Source organism: Perissodus microlepis, chromosome 1 (assembly GCF_051167445.1).
Source record: "Perissodus microlepis isolate ML-2025 ecotype Zambia chromosome 1, ASM5116744v1, whole genome shotgun sequence".
Lineage (NCBI taxonomy): Eukaryota > Metazoa > Chordata > Actinopteri > Cichliformes > Cichlidae > Perissodus > Perissodus microlepis.
Window position 1 is genome coordinate 37,624,641 of NC_140461.1, and position 24,302 is coordinate 37,648,942.

A 24,302-nucleotide genomic window follows, 5' to 3' on the forward strand; every position below is an offset into this window, starting at 1 on the left:
GAGAAGGACCTTGCTAAAAAAGACCCAGTGTAGTCTTTTTATTGTACTGCTTCAAGGTTCAACATACTTTTTTTCCCTGTGTTTGACATTATGAGAACAGGTCCTTTGAAAGGATGAAGTCACCAACATTTACATATTTTAAAAGGAGCAAAAAGCCAAAAATATGCACTGTAACACAACCCAAAAATAATAAAGCAGCTCATGCGTCCCATAATGCAGATCTACCGTATGGGAGCCTTATCAAAGTTTCACCACTGACTACACACCTGGGTTATGAAGGTTACCGGTTCCTAAAACATTTAGATTTATGCAAAAGCCAACAGGCAACACAGCCTGATCTAGTTTTCTTGTAGCTCTTATAGGTGGGGTCTCCATAAGTCCTTGAGCAAATCAGCTGGAACTTCCTGTTTGTGTCAAGACACCAAAAACTAGGTTCCTTGTGTTTCAGAGGAGAGGAGACAAAGGGTATCACCACGAACTATCAACACCGCTTACTAGCACATGAAGCACAAACACAGAAGCTGTACAGATAAAGCCAGATCACAGCTAGGATTCAGGTTTGACAGAGTATTTTGATCAAGTTTGAAACTGCACTTAACCAGGAATGTATTCTTTGTTTCACAGACTTCAGGTACATTTGATTATTTTGGCTTGATTTCATCTGAAAATCTAAACACACTAGATTTGCTATTGGTCTGGTTAAATTCAGCAACAAGGGATAGGGAACCTCCCAGTAAGCAAAAAGGATTGGTTTAGCCGTCTGGATAAAGCTGGTCTACCTTTTTCAATATCTTAGTGCCTTTAGAGCCACACAGAACACACTAAAGACGGAGGTGGTAGGAACAGCATGAAGAACACACAAAGACAGCATGACAGACACAAATGAGAACATGATAATAATGCAAACATTTCAAGAGACTGAGCACAATTTAAATTACTTGCTGAAGGGAGAAAGCCTGTGTTGCAAGTTGCACAAATGAAATAACATAAGAAACCAGGGCAGTCATTTCTAAGTGTGTCTGTGTCTCTGCTGTATTCTGTATATTAAGTGTGCGGTTTAAGCACCACTCAAAGAGGAAATAAAAATCATTGCCATTAAAAATGCAGGGATGAGACACGGCAGTCTACTTCTTTTCTCTGTTTGTTTCTGTGTCTTTAAACAGGCGTAAATAAATGAAATGAATGACACAAATTAAATTAACAAAGAAACAGAAGGGGCGGACACACAGACTAGAGAAAGAGATGACTTTGTAGATTCTACTCACTTTCTGATAAACATTAAAAGGTTCAGATGAGTAGACCAATGAAAAACACTACATTCAAAAATGTACAGAGAGCCAGACAAAATACTAATAAGGTGATACGATGCTGTTGCAGTGCAGTTATGCAGCAGGATGTTTTGTCCAAAATAAAGATTCTAACTATAAATGGATAAGAACAGGAGCTGAGTTTCTAAAAATAGGTCACTGTGAATATTTGGAGGAACATAAATAATGGCTTCCTCAGCAGCTTCCATGCAGAGTTGCTGTAAAGGAACCTCTTTAACATATCTGGTGACATTACGCAAACTTGTACCTCTATTCAGGTATTATGAGGTGATGCAATTTTGAGTCAGCTCCATTTAAAATAAATAAATACATATATACACAGACAGGCAATTACAAATGAACAGTAGTTTTAAAAAGGTGCTGATGCGGATACCTTTGTGAGAGCAGCGACCCTCTGGGCTAACTCGGCTTCCACCTCTGGCAGCGTCTCTGCCTTCCGGATGGTCTGCTGCAGCTTCTGCTCAGCCAGTTCCAGCTTTTCCTGAAGTTGCCGGTTTCTCTCTTCAGTCTATGACAAACAAATCAAACCCAAACAGTCATGAGCAAATACGTTTAAGACTGTTTTGTCCCTTCATTCCAGTCTCAAAGATGGCTTTCAGAGGAGCAGAGAGTACCAGAAAACACACTTCAGCACAGGGGCAGAAAAAGAAAGACAAAAGGGAGATGGGGTCAAGGGATGCACAAGGGTGGGAAGAGCAGGAAGCGAGTGACAGAACAATCAAAATGATACATAGACAAACAAAAACCAAGAAAGGAGGAGAAAGACATCTCCATCTCCACTGAGTACATGTAAAGAAACAAGCCAGTGTCTTCAAGGCTTCCCATTAAGAGCCTGCTGCGCTGCTCAGTGTGTGAATACAGCAAGAATTCCTCAATAGGAGTCTGACAACTGCAGGCAATTCCTGCTGGCAGCCAACTCTGAGACTCAAACAATAAATTCCTCACTTGTCTGCATACCAGATTAAAGTGTGTGGGCGCTTGCAGACAATAGCAATATGATGAAATGACTGCAAATTACAAACAAACTGATCCAATTTTCTCTAATGCCAAACACACAATTAACTGATTATCTGAGTTGTGGTGGCTTTATAAAGTCTTAAACAAACAGCACGGGACCTACTTGTCTGTAGAGGGAGTCTTTATTGGCCACTTCATTCTCCAGCTTGTCGTTGAGGTCGTGGACAGAGGTAGCCTCTCGCTGAGCTGCCAGGTAGCGCTTCTCTAGAGTGGTAATCCTCTCCTCCATGTCTTCCTTCTGAGCCATAGACTGTATGCATAAACATATTGCTTTAGAGTTCTCAGCCTTTGTGACAGGAATCCTTCTGATTGGGCATCTTTACACAATATGAGAAGAAGACAAGGCACTAAGAGAATCCTGGTACTCCTTTTGGAGAATTCTGCAGCAAACATGTTAACGCTGCTTATACTGTCCTGCAGTGCAATGTTTAATGTCATGTTATCATGTTTATAGAGCACTGGATCTTTTGAAGCACTCAGCTGTTAAAATCTATAAAAACTGTGCTAAAAACATTGACAGATATGTGTGAACAATGCACACATGTACAAAGTCGCAACCTCATATTTCAATACATCTCTTCGTTACAAACAGATCGTGTCCTCTTTACCTCTCTGAGGTCTCTCTGTAGTCTTGTGTTCATGTCTTCAGACTTAATAAGGTCCTTTCGGGCTGTGTCCAGGTCCTCCTCCAGCTCAGTGATGTGTGATGCCATAGCAGCCATGCGCTCCTTCATTTGGCCCAAATCGGCCATCTGACGGTCCATTACCTCCTGGAGCTCGCCAACCTTACCGAATCCAGGTGCAGACTCGTCTTCCTGGCTCGACGAACCGTCCGATGACCGCTGTGGGCAGATTGACATCGGCTTTAAGATGTATATACAGAATATAGTGGTTTTTTTCCTGGATGAGCGTTGTGCTGTTATTGTTGGCTATTTGATAATCAAAAAGTTTGAGTAAATTAAAGACTTGTGATGAGAAAAATGTAAACATCTTGCACTGAAAATTCAAATGATCACTGCCTGCAAGACAGGACTTGGAATGGATTTGAACTCCTGAGAGTTGATTGTCCTCAGACAATGACAAGCTGATAAAGATTATTAATTGAAGTACAGAGAAAACTGCAGGATACCCGCTTTTACCTGCTTTCTAATTTTTGTAATTTGTTTGTTTGTATGACACAGTGTAGCACATTCTATTCCATCATTTTAATCAATTAAAGGGAATGAAAATGTAAAATTAAAATAACACACATGTATTTTGAAACTGTAACACCCAGGATTACTTGTATACTTGTAATTGTTCTCATTCTTAAAAGTGATAAGAACAGAACAATTCTACCTGATCATGTTCACTACAATACATTACAATATAACAACAAATTAAACTATTTAATCCTCTAGACATTTGTAAAACATGAGCAACTTTGTTGCCCTTTGGTTCTCACAAACATGCCACTTCTTATATGCTGTTGAGTAAGCTCACCTTGCCATTAGTGCTTGGTGTGTTTTCAGAGTTGTGGTTAACCTCGCTGGTTCCATCGGCCAACCCTCTCTTCTGACTGTTCTGTTCCCTGAGGTAAGCCAGCTAAGGAAAAGACCAGTTTGTTAGCACCCTGCCAAGTCATTCATTGATTTGTTGAACTAAACAACTATAACGTTAACCAATAAACAAAGCGCACAATTCTTTAAAGACTTCCTTTCATCCTGTAACCAGAGATGGGCAGTAACGCGTTACTGTAATCCGATTACTTTTTTCAAGTAACGAGTAAAGTAAGGGATTACTATTGCAAAAACGGTAATTAGATTACCGTTACTTTCCCGTAGGAACGCTGCGTTACTGCGTTACTAAAACCGTGATTTTTTTGCAAGAATGTCTCATGACAGTGACATAAGCAAGTGCGACGTTCGTGACAACAGCTGTGTGCAGATCAACAATGGATCATATATCGAGTGCGGGAGAGAGTATGAGCGTGCAGCGTTTAAAGCGTGGAAGTACTGACCTTACTTTGAGTTTGATTCCATAAAAAGTGACAAAAACATTAGTGTCCGTTGTGCGTGGGAAGAAAACTTCTTTTTACAGCGAAAAAAAACCCTAAACTTCCGAGCAAGCACCGAGTAGCTACGAGGAAATGGGAAACTCACAGAGAAACTCACGGATTCTTCCACTGACCGCTGCGGCACACCTGCACCAGGGTAAACCTCCGCCTGCTTTACAGGTGAAAATAGAGCAACAGGACCGCTAGTCTTTGACTTTATTTATTTTCTGGTGTTTTACTTGCATCTATTTGAAAGACTGAGTGTAAACACAAAAAATATATATATTTTATGTGCTGGAATGTGCAGAAAATAGGTTTAAATGTTAAACTAATTTCTTCCAGACAGAGAATGTTGCATATAATTAAATTTTTGCTTGATGCATAAAGTTAAAAGATTAAAACTAATAAAACAAGTTTTAAAAAGGAGACTTTTCCATTTGATTACATTTTGTATGATGGATTATGTAGAAAAAGTAGAATTGGGTTGACAGATCTATCACTTTATCACCTATTCAGGTTGTAAATCGTGTTTTTAAAAAGTAACTAAGTAATTAATTAATTTTGAAAATAAGTAATCAGTAAAGTAACGGGATTACTTTTTTGGGGAAGTAATCAGTAATTAGTTACTGATTACTTTTTTCAAGTAACTTGACCAACACTGCCTGTAACATATTTTAAGCAAGTGCATATTTAAATGTTCACACAAACGCCTCAAAGGTCTTGTCTTAGGAAGTTAAGTTTCTTATCAAATGAGGCAGGTGTTTGATTTTATGTGCAATGGCATGCAGGCATGTGTGTGGTCCCAGTTTGACTTCCAGGAACAAAAGATGACTGTAGCACTGTAGCGTGAAGCAGAGAGGAAATCTAGGACACCTCCCTGAGATCCTCTGGGCCTTTAGTCAATTTTAATCCCATTCAGTACACAGAAGACTCCGGATTCTTCGTACCTTATACACATGAGCTTTGAATATAAATTTCTTTTTCAGACTCAGCAGCACAGATAAAGACAGGATACTATAATTATTAACGTTATTATTCTGATATAAAAAAATATTAAGCAATGTTTTACTGATGCTTGTAGCTTACAGGCAGCAGCATTTATAAGTCTAAATCAACGAGTCTTTTCATCAGCTGTCAGCGAGGACACTTTGTCATTTGAAGTGTGAACCTATTGAAACATGGTCTTCTCGTGTCAAGATGGCGCCAGTGTGTACGGCCTGCCGTCTGACTCTGTTTGTACTAGTGTTTTATTTTTACTTTGTTTTAAAACATGCTAACTCTCTGCTTGTATATGATCGCCAAATGCTGCTGGCTTTAAGATCCCCTCAGTTAAAAACTCTTTATTGCAATCGTGGATATCAGGGAACCTTCTCCCCACCGCTCCTGTCAGGAGTTCCAGCTTGTCTCCGTTGTGTTCCGGCACTACCTCAACTGAGAGGGCGCCGCAGACGCCGTGGGAAACGCAGTGGCTTATTGGTGAGAATGAAGGCTACCTGGACACGATTTCGGAAAATACCTCACCCTATCCCGACTGGATTTGACCGCGTCAACTACTGGCACTCTCTGGACATGGCTTACACTTGCCTGACACCTGTTGTCGGGCTTACGACAATAACCCCGCGCCAGCGTCCCCCCCGTCTTCGCTCAGGTGGAGTAAACCCTCAGAACCTACGGCCGATAGGTCGGGCACCCACATCGGCCGCTGAGCCACCGGTACCACTAAGATTAAGTCTTGTTAATGCTCGATCGCTAGCAAACAAAACTTTTATTCTTAAGGACTTCTTTACTGATCGGGAACTGGATTTAATGCTTTTAACGGAAACTTGGCAGAGAGTCGGTGAGTCCAGCTGTTTTACTGAACTTTTACCGCCTGACTGTGAATATCTTAATGTGCCGAGGATGACTGGGCGTGGTGGTGGAGTGGCAGCTGTTTTTAGGAAGAAGCTCTCTTGCAAACAACTCTTAACTGACTCGTATTCTAGTTTTGAACTTCTGATGTTTGAATTGGGGCATCCCAACTCAGGTGACTCAGCTGTGCTTCTGCTTTTAGATCTGACCGCTGCCTTCGATACTGTTGACCACAGCAACTTAATCTCACGGTTGGAGCGTTGTGGCGTAAAGGGCACCCCATTAGAGTGGTTCAGGTCATACCTGTCTGACAGGACCTTCTCTGTGAGCTTTGGTGATTTTATCTCTTCCTCAGCTCCCCTTACTTGTGGTGTTCCCCAGGGATCTATACTGGGGCCAATATTGTTCTCCATTTATATGCTGCCTCTAGGTCTAATTTTTAGAAAATATAACATTTGTTTTCATTCATATGCCGATGATACTCAGATCTATCTTCAACTGAAGGGAAACAGTCCTGCCTCACTAGAACCCTTACTTCAGTGTCTCGGTGAAGTTAAATCTTGGATGGCCTCTAACTTCCTTAACTTCAATGAGAACAAAACCGAAGTGATAATTTTTGGACCAAGCGGCTATCCCAGCACCTAGCCAGACCGGCCTGGCAAGGCTGCAGTTAGTCCAGAATGCTGCAGCTTGTCTTCAGACACGTACTAAAAGATGTGAACACATTTTCCCAGTGCTTGCCTCTCTTCATTGGCTCCCTGTCCGCTTCAGAATTAATTTTAAAATTTTATTGTTGACGTACAAAGCCCTGAATGGACAGGCTCCCGGGTATATGTCTGACCTCTTGCAGACTTATACCCCCCTTAGATCTCTTAGATCAAGTGATCTTTTGCTTTTAGCTGTACCAAGGTCGAGGCTGGTTCATAGAGGCGATCGAGCATTTGCAGTCGTAGCACCTAAGCTGTGGAGTAATTTACCCCTATACATCAGACAGGCTCCCACTGTCAATCTTTTTAAATCTTATCTTAAAACGCATTTTTATTTACTGACTTTCAATACAGCATGAGAGTTATTTGTTAATTCATATTTGGTGTTTGCTATCAATACGCTAAGTTATTTTATTAGGTATGTTGTATTCTTGTACAGCACTTTGGTCAACTGTTGTAATTGCTACAACAGGGGCGTTGCTATATAAATAATTAAACTATTAAACTATTAAGGTGGCAGCAGCAGCAGAATCCCAATACAAGTTGAGTGAGAGCATAAACCAAATATAAAGATAAAAGTAGACTAGATGGGTAGTTAACACTTCTATTTTAAATACAACACACATAACTTTACCTTCTAACTCACCACTACCATTCACACCTATGGGCAATTTAGAATGATCAGTTAACCTAACCCCAGTAACTGCACGTCTTTGGACTGTGGGAGGAAGTCAGAGCATCTGGAGAGAACCCATGGAGGAGAACATGCAAACTGCGCACACAAAACAAACCTAAGTAAACTTCTCTGTAGTAATTCTTAATATATTGTGTTTTCTTACTTCTTTGTGTGAAAAGGTGAGCTGTTCCTCCAATGCGCTGCATCGTTCCAAAGCAACACGAAGTCGCTCCCTAACCTTGAAAATATGAAATGGACATAAAGCAACATGTAACTCCAAAAATGATGAACAATGGTTCACATGTCGACATGCACCAATACTGCAAGAAAAACGGTTTAACAGAATTGTACCTTTTCGTCGAGGGCTTTATGGTGTTCAAAAAGTGACTTCAGGGCTTTGAGGACCTCCACTTCACTTGAGACGCCTGCTGGAGATTGAGCCTGCCGCTTCACCACAGTCATCCTCAGACTGCGCTCATGGCGAGACACCAGGCACTCCAAGTGTTCTAGCAGGAGCTGGATACACAGACAGTTACAAAAAAAAAAAGTCCAAATCATTTCTCATCATCGACTCGCATCTGAAAAACCTTTTAAGTAAACAAATGCAAAACCAGCCAAAATAAGAAAGATAAAAGTCAGCACTAACTGCTGCTGCAAAGTGCTTTATCATTTGTAGCTGAAATATTGTGATGACTAAGCAATTTGCAATGCCCTAAGCTGTGACAACAGACACTGTCTGTTCTGTCGGTGCCATGACAACCATCTTTTCTCATAATAGAAACAGACGGAAATCTGACAAGTATTTCCAGGTAGAGTGTGCAGGCCCAACTAAATGCTTCTTATTGACAGCTGATCCTCTGTGAATGTGTGTGCAGGACGATCTACTAACCCGTGTGTTGTTTCTCTCGGCCTTTAGTTCTGCAATCTCCTCCTCCTTTTCCAGAAGCTGCTCTCGGCACACGTTCAGCTCCTTTGTTAGTGCAGCAAATTCCTAAAATAGGAATGGATAAATTCAGTAACATGTAACAACTACTTACGAGGGGGGGGGGAGCTTGGGAAAAAACATTGGTGGCAGGGAAGGAGGGAAATTGCACATTCAAAGTTAAAACTTTGATCATGGGTAAAATAAAGTGTCGCCGCAGCAATTTCATTCATTTTCTAAAAGTAGGTGGAGGTTTTTAGATCAACTTCTTTTTATTGATGTTTTTATGCTACACATCATAATCTGATAATACGCAGTCTGTCATGACCTGCTCTCTCACTCTCCCCATCACTTGGATCAAAGAACTGCACATAAACATGTTCACATACAGTAGCATGATTAATAATATTATAATTAAGAATAAACAAACTAAAAACACCTTCATATTCAAAATAGTACAACACAGTTAATATAGGTAAATTATTACCATGTGTTTGTACTTCCCATATACAAACACACGTATAAACACAAACACATTCATATGTGTAGAGTAGTCAACATCTTATAATGGCAGCTAGTTTCTAAGAGATGCACGGAGCATCTCTTAGCTTTTTTTAGTTTCAACACTGACATCACCTCGGTATTTCAGACACACGTTCATTTGACCCAGTAACAACCTGGACCATACACTACACATATAAGATGAGATAAGACTTTAATGATCCCACGGCAGGGAAATTCTTGCATTACCTCAGCTCAGGTACAGATAGCAGAAGGAAAATACAAAAAATACAAATAAAATACAAACACATAGAAAATAAGTAAAATAATACACTATATACAACGGTTGCATACACAGTATGTGATTATGGATATGGTTGTGGAAATATGCAAGACAGAAATTTAGCTATTCTACCACTACTATTCCTATGTAAGTAATAGATATCTATTTATGCTATATACCTAATCAAATCCTGTCCATTTACAGCAAATTAATATGTCACTGTATATGTTCCACAGCAGATCATTAGACTCTAAAACTAATACTGCTCCTCTCTGGTGTATTTGTTCATTGCTAGTGTTAAGATGTCAGTTTAACACACTGTCTTCTGTGATGACGGTTTGTTTTGAAGCCAGCGCCATGACTGCATACCAAGCGCATTCCTTTCTTTCCTTGCCGGTGCCGACAAGCAGACAGCCATGTTTACGGCTTTAAAAAGAGCCACAGCTGGCAACCCCCTAGTTTCCACAAGTTATCTTAACGGCTTCACACTTATTTTTTAAATCTGCGGCAAAGTTTTATTAGAAAACTCTGCCTGCTGACAAGAGTATCTAACCTTTATAGATCTTTTTGGTATGAGAAGAAAATGAATGGACAGTCAAACGCCTCAGTATATGTAATTGCAGAATGCAGAATGGAGCTTTTTTTAATCTTCCATCTTTCTGTGGTTCTCTTCCAACAAATATCCACTCACGCAGACACAGCCACAGATACACACAAACACACAGAGCTTGTAAGGATTACATGCATGGTTGGACCGCTAAAGAATTTGCCATCCTGATTTTTTGCCCTGTAGCACAAGCACCCTGAGTAGTAAGACCTTCTTGCAATGCTTCTGAGGGTAGGAAGGTGGGGGGTGGGGGGTAGGAGGGCTGCTGGAACTGATGGTTCTTTTCAGTCACTACCACAACTATTCTCCCTTCCCTTCATTCCAGCCTCTGAGCTTTTCCAGCACTTGGCACAGATTTTGCTCAAAGGGTTAGTTTCCTATTGGCTAGAACCAGGGTCTTCACTTTCTGCTGGCCAATAAGAGACTGAAAGGCAGGCTCTGGGGTAATTACAGAGTTGCTTATTTCCTACATTCCACAGCAGAGGCTGAAGTTAGAGAAATATCAATGTTGCTTATAACCTATGTCTTAATTTATCATGTATTACCCCTTACCCATAACATTCTTTAACTCATTTATACACAACATAAATAAATAAACAACATATTGACTCTGATACATGACAGACTGACAGAGTCACAGTGTAACTCACTAAGCTACAGGGAGCCTGAACCTATCATGCAACAAAACAAAAAATCTGACCTAGGCTGGAACCTTTAAAACACACACATATAAATAAATAAACAAAAAAAATAGTATATGGGTAAGTTTTATGTTGCTTCTCAACAAGCACATCAATCTGAGTATATCAGTTGATTTCAACACCACCCTAGATCAGCTTTGACTCTGATGCTCTTGCGTACATCCTATTGGCAAATCTAATGTGATGTTTATCTTGCCCCTTCTGCAAATTACTCTGCAACTCATCATTTTTGCTATTCATGCCATTTCTCACCAATGTCATGTCTACTGTCACTAATGTGTTCTCTGTTCTCCAAGGTGTTTTTGTTGCTTCCTGTATTTTGGCTGGCCATTTATGCATGTGGGCAGGGATGTGAGCCCTTCCTGTGTTAGGCTTTCCATGCATGCGCTTGAAGGGGCAGGGATGTCCCCAAACAGGCTTGACGATAAATATAAATATACTCAGGTTTAAGCATGGTGCATGTTCTTCAATTTAGAAATAGTGTACCTAACACAAGCTTTTCAGGGAAAACCATACTCTGCACCACTGTTCCGTCTAAGCTGAGCACGTGAGCAATCGCGCACTGCTAACACAGTCTCCGCGCACAGAAAATCAGCAAAATAAAATAAATACATGTATTTACTTTAATTCCAATTCAGACTGGATTTTTTTTTGTGCGCAGCGCAGAATTTCTGTGTGGGGAGACCATGTGAGCAGTGCGCGATTGCTCACGCGCTCAGCTTAGAGGGAACATTGCTCTGCACCACACTCTCCACTTAAACGCCATCGTGAGAAAGAGTCATGTTTTGTTACGACCCGGCTCAGCTAGGCGACAGCGGACGTAACATAAATGAGCCCAGAGACCAGGGGGTTAGATAAAAAGATAAACACAGGGTTTATTAACACAACTGAAAACTGTTAGTGAAACAACTCACTAGGCAATAGAGTGATTTTAAACAAACATAACAAACAACTCAAGTAACACTATTAACACCAGTAGAACGCTACTACTCTAAATATCTCACAGGAGGCAACTCAAAACAAAGGCTCAAATGGCAGCAGGGCAAAGGCAAAGGCAAAAGGCAGGAGGGACAGTCTACACAGTCTGTTCAAATCAACAAGTCCCTCCACAAATGAAGAATCCTCAGCCTTTTATATTCTCAGGTAATTGCAGGCAGCTGTGTCATTGGTCTGTCATACTCAAGGCTCCTGCAGCAGCCAATGGTGTGAGTGGTCTGGCACACGCTGATCTGCATGAAGTTGGGGCGGGCATAGGTCCGGGCCAGCCAATCCCCCGTGAGTCCTGGAACACTTTGATTTCCATAGAGGAAGGCGGGGCCACCTGAGGCCAGAGGCCGCAACATGTTTGTATTATAATACAATTAAAGATTTGGTTGATTCAGACACAGATATTTAAAAAATGATTTGAGAAACAAATGTTTTTCTTAAGAAAAACAAAACATAATTTTCAGCATTAACATTATGCATTTATGTTTATCCCTTTTATTTGGATTGTCTGTTTCATTTAGTATTTCATTATTCTTAATAAGCTCTCCCACAGAAAAATTCCACCAACAGTATATAGTAAATATTCTTTTTGTGTGGCTTAGTGACATAAAATTCAAGATACTAAAAAAACATTATAGCGGACCAAAATGTGTCCAAGGTGTCAACTTGGAGAATATAAAGTATATTTTTAACATTAAATCTTTTAATTTCTCAGTGTTCATGCTCTCTAACTGCGAATGTAGCTCTGGCATCACTGCACAAAGGAAGAAGATCAGGAAACAGTGAGACACAGTTATGTCAATACCAAAGACAAGAATGCACAGCACACTATGTGACAGAACACATGATAAAGCAAACAGGAATTTTGTAGGCACTGTGTTTCATGCTATACTAGAATGATACTGCAATAACCTGCCACTGAAAATAGTACCATAACACCTTGGTAGTGTTTCCCCACACACAGACTTCACTTAGGCGGACTGCCTAGCTGTCATAATGGCAGTCCCACCAGTTAGCAAAGGCCCTTCGTGTCAAGTCAAGTACAAGTGTCCTAGCTGACCGTCCACAGCTTGTTGACAAAGCAGACACGCGTATAATACATAGCCAAAAGTGAGGGCATTGCAACTGCAAGCCAGCAAGTTTCTACAACGGTGTAGGAAACCATTTTTGTACACACTACATGTTAACATAAGTAAATAATAAACACACTAAATAGGAAATTTAAATTTTTATTTAAAAAGTCAGTAAAACTCAACTGCAGTATCCCGGACCTGTCAGACTGCTGTTCACCTCAGCTGTTAACATGGCTGCTGCAAAGAATCCTGAAGGAAGCTGTATAACTTTGTGCTCCAACATTGGTTAGTGAAGCATTGCTTCTGTCCAATGACATGAGGATTTTCTGTTTGGTGACAGAAAATTGTTTTTATACACTGACTGTACAGAATCGAGCATTTGGATAGCACTATTTCTGGTCTTTAATGTTACTTTGTGTAAAATTTCACCACTAGAGGTCAATAGATTCACGACTGCAGTCAACTAAATGTTATTGTCGTACATCTCTCAATGCAGGTGAATAACCCTAGCAACTATAGAACCAGCATGTTTTAAAATTTAAAATAAATGTCACTTTTCAATCATTTTTAGCTACAGTCAGTACTACACTAATAAAAATTGTATTAGCATATACATGAGAGGCATTGACAGTGGACAAGTTTAACCTTGCACATAATTTTGACAAACCATAGGAAATGCAGCCATGTTCCAAGAGCAACAGGTTAGCAAATGTGATGATAACGTAATACATCAAGCCGCGTGCTTCATTTTGTGAAATGAAAACTGGGGGGTGAATGAACGAATGGGTCAATAAGACATGCCGTATAAAGCGCTTCGAGCGCTCAAGTAGAACAAAAGGGTACTATATAAGAAATAGTACATCGGGTGCCTAAAGTATAATGACAATGCAAGTTGCAAGTCGGGCTGGGCACTGAGGATTGTTTTAAACTGGTACCAGTTGCAAACGGGTCAGCACAAATAAGAACCTAGACAACCAGTGTTGCTACCATGAGGTATCCAAAGATGATCACTCCACCAAACTTAAATCTCAGTATAGGTCCGCTCCTCCAATACATTTAACAGTTCACTCCTAGATATAATTTACCCATCAAATGTTTATGTAGCTAGAATACATCACTCCTTTAAGTCACCAGCAAGATGTAAGTAAGTAAGTAAGTAACTAAAATTTTATTTATATAGCACATTTCTAGATAGAAATCACAAAGTGCTTCACAAGATATAACAGATTATAAAAAAAAAAAAAAACAAAAACAAACAAGATACAAACAAAGTTAGCAAAAAGCAATTTTAAAAAGATGTGTTTTTAGCTGTTTTTTAAAAGTAATCAATGAATCAGCGGATCGTAAGTCCTGAGGAAGGGAATTCCACAGTCTGGCGGCCACAGTAGCAAAAGCTCTATCACCCCTAGTTTTCAGTCTCGTATACTGAGTGACAAGTAGGCCCTGACTACTCGACCTCAGAGACCTACTAGGGGCATAGGGCTGTAAAAGTTCAATAATATATGGTGGTGCTTGTTGTTGAAGAGCCTTAAAAGTTAAAACCAAAATCTTAAAATGGACTCTAAATTCAACAGGAAGCCAATGTAACTGCATAAGCAACGGTGTTATATGTGAAAATTTAGAAGCTTTCGTCAAAAGTCTTGCTGCAGCATTCTGAACGATCTGCAGACGCTCCAAAGAACCTTTGTTTAAACAAGTAAACAGGGAATTGCAATAGTCCAGTCGTGATGAGATAAAAGCATGAATAACAATCTCCAGTTCGGTATAGGATATTATAGAGCTCAATTTAGAAATATTTCTTAAATGATAAAAGCAAGACCGAAAAAGAGATTTAACATGACTATCTAACGTAAGAGCAGGATCAAGGATAATCCCTAAGTTCCTGACAGATGGTTTTACAAACGTTGAAAGAGGACCAAGAGCATTTATTATACTGGGTATATGTCTATCTGGGGCACATAAGAGGACTTCGGTTTTATTTTCATTTAGTTGGAGGAAGTTTTCAGCCATCCAGCCTTTAATGGTTTCCAAGCACACATTTAAAAGCCGCAGCTTAGAAGCCTCTTCCGGTTTAAAAGATATATAGAGTTGGATATCGTCCGCATAACAATGGTAACAAATATCCTCAAAAGGGCTCAAAATGTGCTGGAGAGGGAGTAAATAAACTAGAAACAATAAAGGCCCCAGCACAGAGCCTTGTGGCACACCAAAAGACAAGGACGCAGAAGATGATCTATACTTAGAAACTGCCACAGAAGAATATCGTTCAGAGAGATAAGAGGAGAACCATTTCAATGCAGTCCCAGAGACACCAACCCAGTATTTCAGCCTGTTAAGTAAAATATGGTGGTCAACAGTATCAAAGGCCGACGTAAGATCCAACATTAAGAGAACAGAACATTTACCTGCATCGCTTTGTAACAAAATGTCATTAGAAACTCTAAGAGGGCTGTTTCAGTGGAATGAACTTTACGAAAGCCAGATTGAAATTTGTCGAAAATACTATATTTATCTAAAACTGCTGTAAGCTGCTTAGCCACGATCTTCTCTAGAATCTTAGCAATTAACGGAATTTTTGAGATCGGTCTATAATTGCTAGTGAGAGATGGGTCCAGCATAGGCTTTTTTAACAAGGGATGTATAACAGCAGTTTTAAAATAGGCAGGGACTATGCCCGAGGCCAAAGAGGTATTAATTATAGTAAGAATACAGTGACCAGTAGAGTAAAAGACATTTTTGAATAATGATGCAGGTAAGAAATCAAGAGAGCAAGAGGATCGTTTTGTTGCACTAACTATTTTTCCCAGCTCTGGTAGTGAAACAGGTGAAAAACCTTCTAAAACAACAGGCCGAGCTGGAGTGGGAACTGACAGCGCAGACGCTGAAAAAGACAAGTTTTTCCTTATGTTGCTAATTTTTTCTAAAAAGAAAGCAAGAAAAGTTTCACAATCTTCAACAGAAGAAATAATGGCAGCAGGTGGAGCAGGAGTAATAATATTAGTAATAGTATCAAATAAAACTTTAGGATTACCTCTGCTCTTTGCAACCAACTGAGAAAAGTAAGCAGCCCTCGCAACTCTAATAGCATTGTTAAAGGAGGCTAAAAGATCCTTTAAATAAAGGAGATGAACATTTAAGTGGGTTTTCCTCCATAACCGCTCAGCTTTACGACAATTACGTTTTATTAGACGAATGTTGTCATTTAACCAGGGTACAGACTTGGAAACAGGCACAGGTCTCATTTTAATCGGACAGATTTCATCTAAGATCGAAAGACAATGATAATTGAATAGATCTATAGAAAAATCAACATCGTTTTGTGGGGATAATGTTAAATTAAAAGCATCAGAGAACTTCTGTGCTGAGGAGGAGTTTAAGGTGCGGGAAATAACTGTCCGATGAACAGGAGACATAGGCTCATAAAAAGACATATTAAAAAAGACACAATAATGGTCAGAAATAAAAATGTCCTTAGAACAAATATAATCAATATTCAGACCCAAAGAAAAAACAAGGTCCAGTGTATGGCCTTTGTTATGTGTGGGGCCAGATACATGTTGGATAAAATGAAAAGAGTCCATGATGCTGGTAAAACCCTTAGCAAAGAGGTCGGACTGATCATCAACATGTATATTAAAATCTCCCACAAGAAGCAATTTAGACAACCTCATAGTAGAGGACAAAAAATCACTAAACTCAGCTAAAAACGAGCTGTTTGGGCCAGGAGGGCGATAAACCAACGCACAGTAAAAAGGATCCTTCTTTCCGATTTTGATAAGCTGCAGTTCAAAAGACAGAAAGTGTCCAACTTTCACTGAACGGCAGTTAAACCGGCTCCGAAATGCCACCGCGAGGCCTCCTCCACGACCAGATCCTCGAGGCTGGCAAATGACAGAGAAGCCATTTGGGCACATTTCAATAGTAGACGAATAATCCGAACCCCGTTGCCAGGTCTCAGTCAAGAACAGGAAGTCCAGATTTTTAGAAACAATAAAATCGTTAAGCACAAACGATTTATTCGTCAAAGATCGGGCATTAAAGAGCGCCATAGACAGCGGGGTGAAAACATTGTTGTTGGAAGAAGCTCGAGTTTCTCGAATTAAAGGGCGTAAATTCTCGGGATCAGAGCCTTCACGTTCATATATTCCACTCACCGAGGGGATGAAAGGCCAGTCGGCAGGAGAGTCTGGATAAACCCTTCTGAGACAACACGGCCTCGGAGAGCCGGGCCCCCTATATCCAAGTAGGGCCTTGGGAGACAGATTTGTCTCCGTATAGCTGTCATGTGCGTAGGCAACAGAAAACGCCCGACATCGCTTTCCAATCAGCCCCCGCCGCCAGAGGAGCCTAAACTTCACCTGGATGCCCGATCTCTTTCCTCTTCTTCTCCGTAGTCTACGGGGAACGCCGAAAACGCTGGCCGAAGATCCAGTCACAGGCAGAGGGTGGGAGGTACCAAAGGAGTGCGGGGGAAAGTGTGGAGAATGGAAAGTCCCACAAAAGGAAGAAGAAAAAACATCTTTGGCCGTCATTGACGAACGGATGGATAACAGCGTCAGACGATCGTAAACCAAGGCAGCCAGTACATCATTAAAACAGTTAAAAAACAGCAGAGTAGAAAGAAAAAACACAACAATAGAGCGAGACCAACTACACCCGGCAGCGGCGAAGCCAAACACAGGCGCCATCATGCCATGTAATTATGTTATCTATCACACTTGTTAACTTTTTGCTCTTGGAGGAGGTCAGTACTTCCATTAGAAACAAATAAAATAGATTTGTGTAAATTGTAGGGGCAAGTGAACTAACAGTCTGTGGTAAGCTGCAGCCAGTGCTCTATTTAAGGCTAACAAATATACACCAGACAAGAAATAAGAGACCCCATGTTGGAGATAGTCAATGTAAAGTGAAAAGATAACGTAATAACAATGACTCCTGTTATTTTCAGCACAATCAAAACATTTGCATTAAAGGACAAAAACAGTTTATCAGACCACCTGTTCAACTAGCTTTAACATGTAGAAAATCAACCTTTCACCTGCTCCCATCCGCCGATGCCATGTTTCATACAATAACAGTACACTTTCGAGGCTGACATGAATTGTTAAAAACTAGCTTAAACTATTTGATTTGTGTCTTCAAATGTGGTGTATTCTTGTATAGGCTATGATAGGAACCGCTATCGTCTCTGTCTAGTACTTGGAGACAGCCCATGTTTTTTTTTTATTGCTCTCTTCAACTGGACAAAGCATGGAGACAAGGCCATGTCTAAATTGTGAAGCCTTCTATCGTCCCTAGAGGCTGTTTTATACAACAAAAAGACAGTCTAACTGCAGCTATTCTAAGCTACACACAGGTACTCATTTTAAACTTTCATAACAACCTTACACTTTTTAAGAGCCCACAGTGCATGACAATAATTGCTACATTTTTTTTCTGTACAGTCAGCAGACTGATGCTCTTGAGACTGATCAGAACAGGCCTGCCTTCTACATAATGACTTTAGCTGCTCTTAAAAGCTTATAGGTGCTGAAATGTGACACTGTGCACCGGGCATCTGTTCTCCTAAATGGGGACCCACCATCAAACCTAATTAGACACCACAATAGCTCTGTACAGAGTTGCTAAGCCTGCTACCAAAAAACGAAACAAAACAAACAGACAAAAAAACCCACATCAATAGAGAAGAACTCAATTGATTAAAAGAAGGAGAAAATTTTCACTTTTACTCTTCTTTTATGTTACATTTGTGGTACAAGTGCATGCAAAGATTCTTGAACAATTATAGATTTATTTAATAAGGGTATATTAATAAAATTGTGAATGCATTATTTAAATGTGCAATATTTTCCTGCTTCCTTCTAATGCATTTTAAGTGAATTTTTTTTTTGTCTGTTTTTTTAAATGCTTCCACTGCCCACCCAATTGCCAAAATTACATGTACTGGTGCTGCACTTAGGGCTGCACGATTAATCGTTAGAAAATCGCGATCTCGATTCATACTTATGTGCGATCTCATTTCCAAATGACAACGATTTAAAAAAAAAAAAAAAAAAAAGACAACGATTGTACCGCATTTTGATCTGGGGCGTAATCTGCATGAAAACAAGCGCTCACTCTTCCTGCTCAACAAATGACAAGGGCGGAGCCTTATACCACGTGATACAGAAGCTGTGCCGTGTGATGCTAAAATTAGCAGGGAAAAAACAACGGAGAGCACGTCAGGGATGACAAGAAAGTGACAGGAGAAAATCCGTCCCGGGTCAACCACTCAAACATCAATAACGGGAACCTTATGCAGCGCTTCCCTATACACGTCGAACTTCCGCAGGCACAAAGAAATTACGGAGGCTATTACTTATCACCTGACCAAAGATATGGCTCCATCAACACTGTGCAAAACGAGGGATTTAGGAAAATGATCAACATCCTAGACAAACGCTACACGGTGCCGTCCCGCAACTATTTTTCTATTGTTGCACTACCTGCTCTATACACGCAGTGTCGAGCAACGGTGGAGACGGAATTTCAAGCAGTACAACATTTTGCAGCAACCACAAAACGTGAGACATTTGTTGTTTTTATGTTTATTTATTGTTTTTATGTTCAGTCTCAACTGTTACGAAGTTGATGTGCAGTTAATAAGTGCAATAAATATTTATATTGGAAAAGAAAATCGTGAGAGAATCGTGATCTCAATTCTAAGCCAAAAAATCGTGATTCTCATTTTATGCAAAATCGTGCAGCCCTAGCTGCACTGCACCATTTTATGGCTTTTTCCAAAAAATTGCTATGGCACCTATTATTGATGTCAGCAATTGCTCAGTTGTTGCTTCAGCAGGTCTATAGGAAAAGACTCAGCTATACATTCTTCACAGGAGAACTACAAAATGAACTAGATCTATAGAATAGAAGTGCTAGCAGCAGTTTGGAAAAGCACTTAAACAATACTTGTGTGCAATAGGTGTAGATACTGCAGTTGTTCTGGCTTTTTGAAATACAGGGGCTGGAATGATTAATAACAAAATAAAGTGCTGTCTGCTCAGTTATAAAGGTACCATCCATTTCTTTCTTTTTTGTGTGATTTATTAATAAACCGTAATAAAATATTCAAAAGAAGGGAAAAATACCCAGGTTTTTCTAAATGAACTGCTCATTGGTTTCCTTTTTCAAAACTGCAATGCTTTAAAGTTTAACTGCAGACAACGTCTGTTAAAACGATGAGAAAAAACAAAAAAAACAACAACATTTGAATGTATTTATGTGCCATATTAAATTCACTTTTTTTTAAAGAAATTATTTTCTTAAATGCAAATATATACAAACACTCAATACTTTGGGACAGTATTTTATCTCCTGGATGATGCAGGTTTGGTGTGTTTTCATTTGTACGTGTTTGTTTCTGCGAGTTTAAGCGTACCGTGATTGCTTGTATTTTACTTTCAATCTGAAAAATGTTAGGTAAGCCTTGAAATAAAAAGCAACAACAAGCCTTGGTAGCAACAACAGCAATCAAGCATTTGCGATAACTAGCAATGGGTCTTTTATAGCGCTGTGGAGGAATTTTGGCCCACTCATCTTTGCAGAACTGTTGTAATTCAGCCACATTGGAGGGTTTCCAAGCCAGCGTTTATCTTCACTGATGCTGACGTATTATCAATCTTTTTGTTGAAAAACTGGGGCTGCGTCAGTTAATGCTCCCAAAATTTTTTATTCACACACCGCACCAAAGTACCTTTCTATTACAGTTCTGTGTCATAAACGAGGGTGAAACTCTTGAGTGTCCATGGTAACAGTGACGCGTTGCAGAGACTTGTTTAAAACGAAGCAAAAAAATTTGTGTCAACAATTTTCTACAATTGAATTCCTCAAGGAATCAGTTCAGCCCTAGTGAACACCATGGGTGAAAAGTCATTTTATTAAATTTACACATTCCATGTGTTTGCAAATAGATTTAAACAAAAAGATGAGCTAAAGAACAGGTTTACTCACATGACGCTGTAGAGAAGTGCATCTCATTTAAAATCTTCTTAACACATTTAAAAAACACTAAAAATGGAGCATAAACCAAATGTTTATAATAAATTCCTTTAGGGTTGTCCAATATCACAAAACATAAGGAATGACAATATTAAAATGTCTATCAAATTATATTGTAGTCTATTGCTTATTTCGTGCTGCGCAAAATACACTTCTTATTGAAATATTCTTTCATTGCTATTTGCAGTAGTCACCATGGCAACCCAGAAGGACCAGCTAAAACAACTTGAGGCATTTGCTCCAAAATGACGAGCTACACCTCTGTAACAAAGTCTGATATGGACCAGAAAACTACTGTCCAAATGATCCTGCAAACTGGGCACCAGCACAACAAACCACCTCTGCAACCTACAGAAGAATCGCATGAAAGAGTTTAAGAATGTGGAGCAAAAAAGAAGCCATCTATTCAACAGTTGAATATTAACCAGAGTTGGACCTTTCAACAGGAAAATGATCTTAAGCACACTGAGAAATGGCTGAAAAAGAAAAAACATTTTATGGAATCAAATATTTGAATCCATTTAAATGTAGAGGAATTTGAAACCAGTATTGCCTACAAAAACCTACAAAACATACCAAATGTATACATGTATGTAAAGAAATATCCATTTAAAACAACAACAACAAAAAACCATTCTAGATAATTAATATAAATAGGCTGGTAAAGCTTTAAGAATAAAGCAACTGGCCTTTAAAACTAAACTACATAAAAAAGCACTCTTCTCCATTCGTGTCCGTTTCCTTTTAATCTATTAATTCAGCTCACATTTGGCCAAAAGCAACACTTGCACTCTGTCACTTTCTTGTCACTATGTGTAACAAGCCAGCCTTTGTCTCTGTGTCTTACTACTGAGCACTCTCAATTCATGCCTTTGTAGCACTGACCAGAACAGAAAATTTGGTCACTGGTCTTTTAAAAACAGGAAGCACAATATCACCATGGGTATTATGATTTCAAAGAGATGGATGAAGCCTAACAATAAGGACAAAATTTGACATGTGCTAAGTGAAAACATTATTTCTTTTTTTAACCATCCATCCATTTTCTCCCGCTTATCCTTATCAGAGTAGCCTGGGGCTGGAGCTTATTCCAGCTACCATAGGGCGAGAGTTGGGCTACACCCTGGGCAGGTTCATCAGTCTGTTACTAACAGTAGCTTGTAGTCTGGGTGTAATCAGGCCTGAGTGTGGTTAGGGAAATTAAGGTCATCTTTTTGGAAACGTTTGGCTAGGTTTCTTCCCCTTAATAGACAAAATCATAATTTCAAAATACTGGTGGATGCCAGTGCTACCCCTCAGCCTCCTAGCAAACACACCTATGGTATACATTTGAAAATGTGTTCACAAGATTTTCAGAAAACTTTACCTCTGACCTTGAGGTCGAGGTCACTGAGATTCAAACTTGTTTGAGACTTTTAGTAGATGCACCTGTGGTATCACAATCCTACGTCGCCTCGTTCTCATGTTCACAAATTTGGACGTCCACACTGCCCAACATTCAACCGACATTTGTCAGTCCAACAAACGACGATAGGCGATATATTTGCGCAGGTGACTTTTTGAAGGGCAGAGCAATGTAATCATGCAACGACTGATTTGCACATTTTGATTTTATAAGTTTTGTTTGGAGGGAATATTTTACCTTCTCTTCTTGTTTGTTTCAGTATTAATATAGCTACTTTTTGGATTACTCATTCATTTATTTGAGATGCGCCAAATCGCACAAAAGACTTAACATTACGTCTGAGATTTTTTTTAATGTTCAGTGGAAGAAACATTTTGATGTTTAACTTACTTCTTGTTTAATTTTGCATTTCTTGTTTGGAACAGCCTAAAAACACGGTTATAGTGGAAAAAAGAAGCCAGTTTCTCTTTGTTTCCCTCCCTACCATTGCGGGTTTTTTAATTAAAATAAAATGTTTTTGTTTTTTTCTGAACATAGGCAATAAAACAGCGCTATTATGTTTTTTCCCGCTGACTGCTTTTTTTTAAGCTTCAACCAACATTATTACAAAACTTACTGATGGGCAAATAAACAGATAAATCGCTCGGTAAAAACAATCTGTGAGAGGCTCAGCCTATCGTCGATAGTCAATATATTCGTCCAGTCGCCCAACCTTAATTTCCGCCCCGCGGATGGACGACACTACCCCATCAACCTTTTCTGCCTGAGGGGTAAAGACTCAATTTTTTATATAAAAGGATCGTTGTTGACTGATATTAAAATTTGTTTGATGACCTGAATAAGAATGGGTATCGTTTAGGTTAAAATAATAACCAAGTTAGCCTTTTCTGTTGATACAACACACCTCCTTTGGTTGGAACCGGTGCTTAAACAATGGAAAACACAAACTTTGTCCAAAAACCAAAAAGATTTTTTGCTAGCTGGGATGCTAACGGAGAGGGATACAAGTTAGTTGGTTTGCTAGACTCGGCCGAAGAAGAGTGGTGTTAGCTGGTGTGCTAAATCGTGCAGACAAGACCGCCTTACCGGAGTTAAGTGGTATGACGTCCAATCTACGGTGAAGACCTGGGTTCAGGAGAGACGAGCGAAGGTAGCTAGCGCCCGTTGGGGGGAAAAAGCTAACACTCCTGTCTGTGGCCAGTTAAGCTAGCCAGCCTACGAAGGTTTAGATATGCAGAGATATCGCTGCGAGAAGAGGTTTTTGAATAACGACTATGTAAAAGTGCAAGGGTGGGCGGCTCTACGCGACACGGTTGTCATGATCATCAGTCAATCAGGATTGGCGGAATGAGATAAATGCTTCTGAGGAACATGCAAGGAGGGGTATCCCATAGTGACATCGAAACGAATGTTAGGAATGAGAACTGCATGCACCACAGAGCCATGGCTCAGTGTCTGAGTCTCACAGGCCTAAATGTGCACTTGAACCCATTTATAATTCTTAACATTTGTTTATCTTGCTTACCTTGTTTATCTTGGACTTTTTACTGTATTTTCACAAGTTTTATAGTTTTTTCCTACTGCTTAAACTACTCCCTTATGACCATATAAACTACAAAGTAATTAAGCAATAAACAATTAAATGATAGAAATGTTTCCATTTTTCACTTTCTACTATAACAATGGGTTGTTTGTTTGTTTTTTACAACTACAGTAACAAAACAAAAACAAAACTGGACAGTGGACAATAAGCTTCCAGAACCTTTCTATAATTTTACACATTTCAGTCCAAAGAGTCGTACTAACAGATTTCTTTCTTTGTCAAAGCAGCTTTTACTTTATCATGTAGTGAACAGTTAAACATGTCACTTCTTTACACTGACAGAAAGGGCGTTTTACTGGTCTGGCCCCCTTAAGATCAAAGTGGGCTGTATGGGTCCCAAATTGTAAAATGAGTTTGACACCTCTGTTCTCTACTGTCCGTGTGTGGAAAAAAATACACCTGGCATCAGGAAAGAAGGCAAGCTGTTGGAGGCAGTGTGACGCTTTAAGGAAGAGAAAAAAAGCTGTATAGGTCAACAGGACAATAATAACTACAATCAAATAAATATATTCTTGCTGTCCGGCCAATTTGTTTGCACTCAGTTTGAGTTATTAGGACGCTGTGCAGTA

The 24,302-nt window shown here is 39.6% G+C and overlaps 1 protein-coding gene across 10 annotated transcripts in view; it reads right to left on the reverse strand.

Annotated features, from left to right (window-relative positions):
- Positions 1-24,302, reverse strand: part of ppfia1 (PTPRF interacting protein alpha 1) — a 45,602-nt gene that overhangs the window by 17,933 nt on the left and 3,367 nt on the right. For all 10 annotated transcript variants that reach the window (XM_084921798.1, XM_084921485.1, XM_084921879.1 and 7 more), the window contains exons 3-9: positions 8,501-8,602; positions 7,963-8,127; positions 7,775-7,849; positions 3,828-3,929; positions 2,954-3,187; positions 2,449-2,595; positions 1,702-1,836 (exon numbers count right to left, since the gene is read on the reverse strand). In XM_084921798.1, the coding sequence (XP_084777924.1) occupies positions 1,702-1,836; positions 2,449-2,595; positions 2,954-3,187; positions 3,828-3,929; positions 7,775-7,849; positions 7,963-8,127; positions 8,501-8,602 (960 nt within the window). The remainder of the gene's footprint in view (positions 1-1,701; positions 1,837-2,448; positions 2,596-2,953; positions 3,188-3,827; positions 3,930-7,774; positions 7,850-7,962; positions 8,128-8,500; positions 8,603-24,302) is intronic.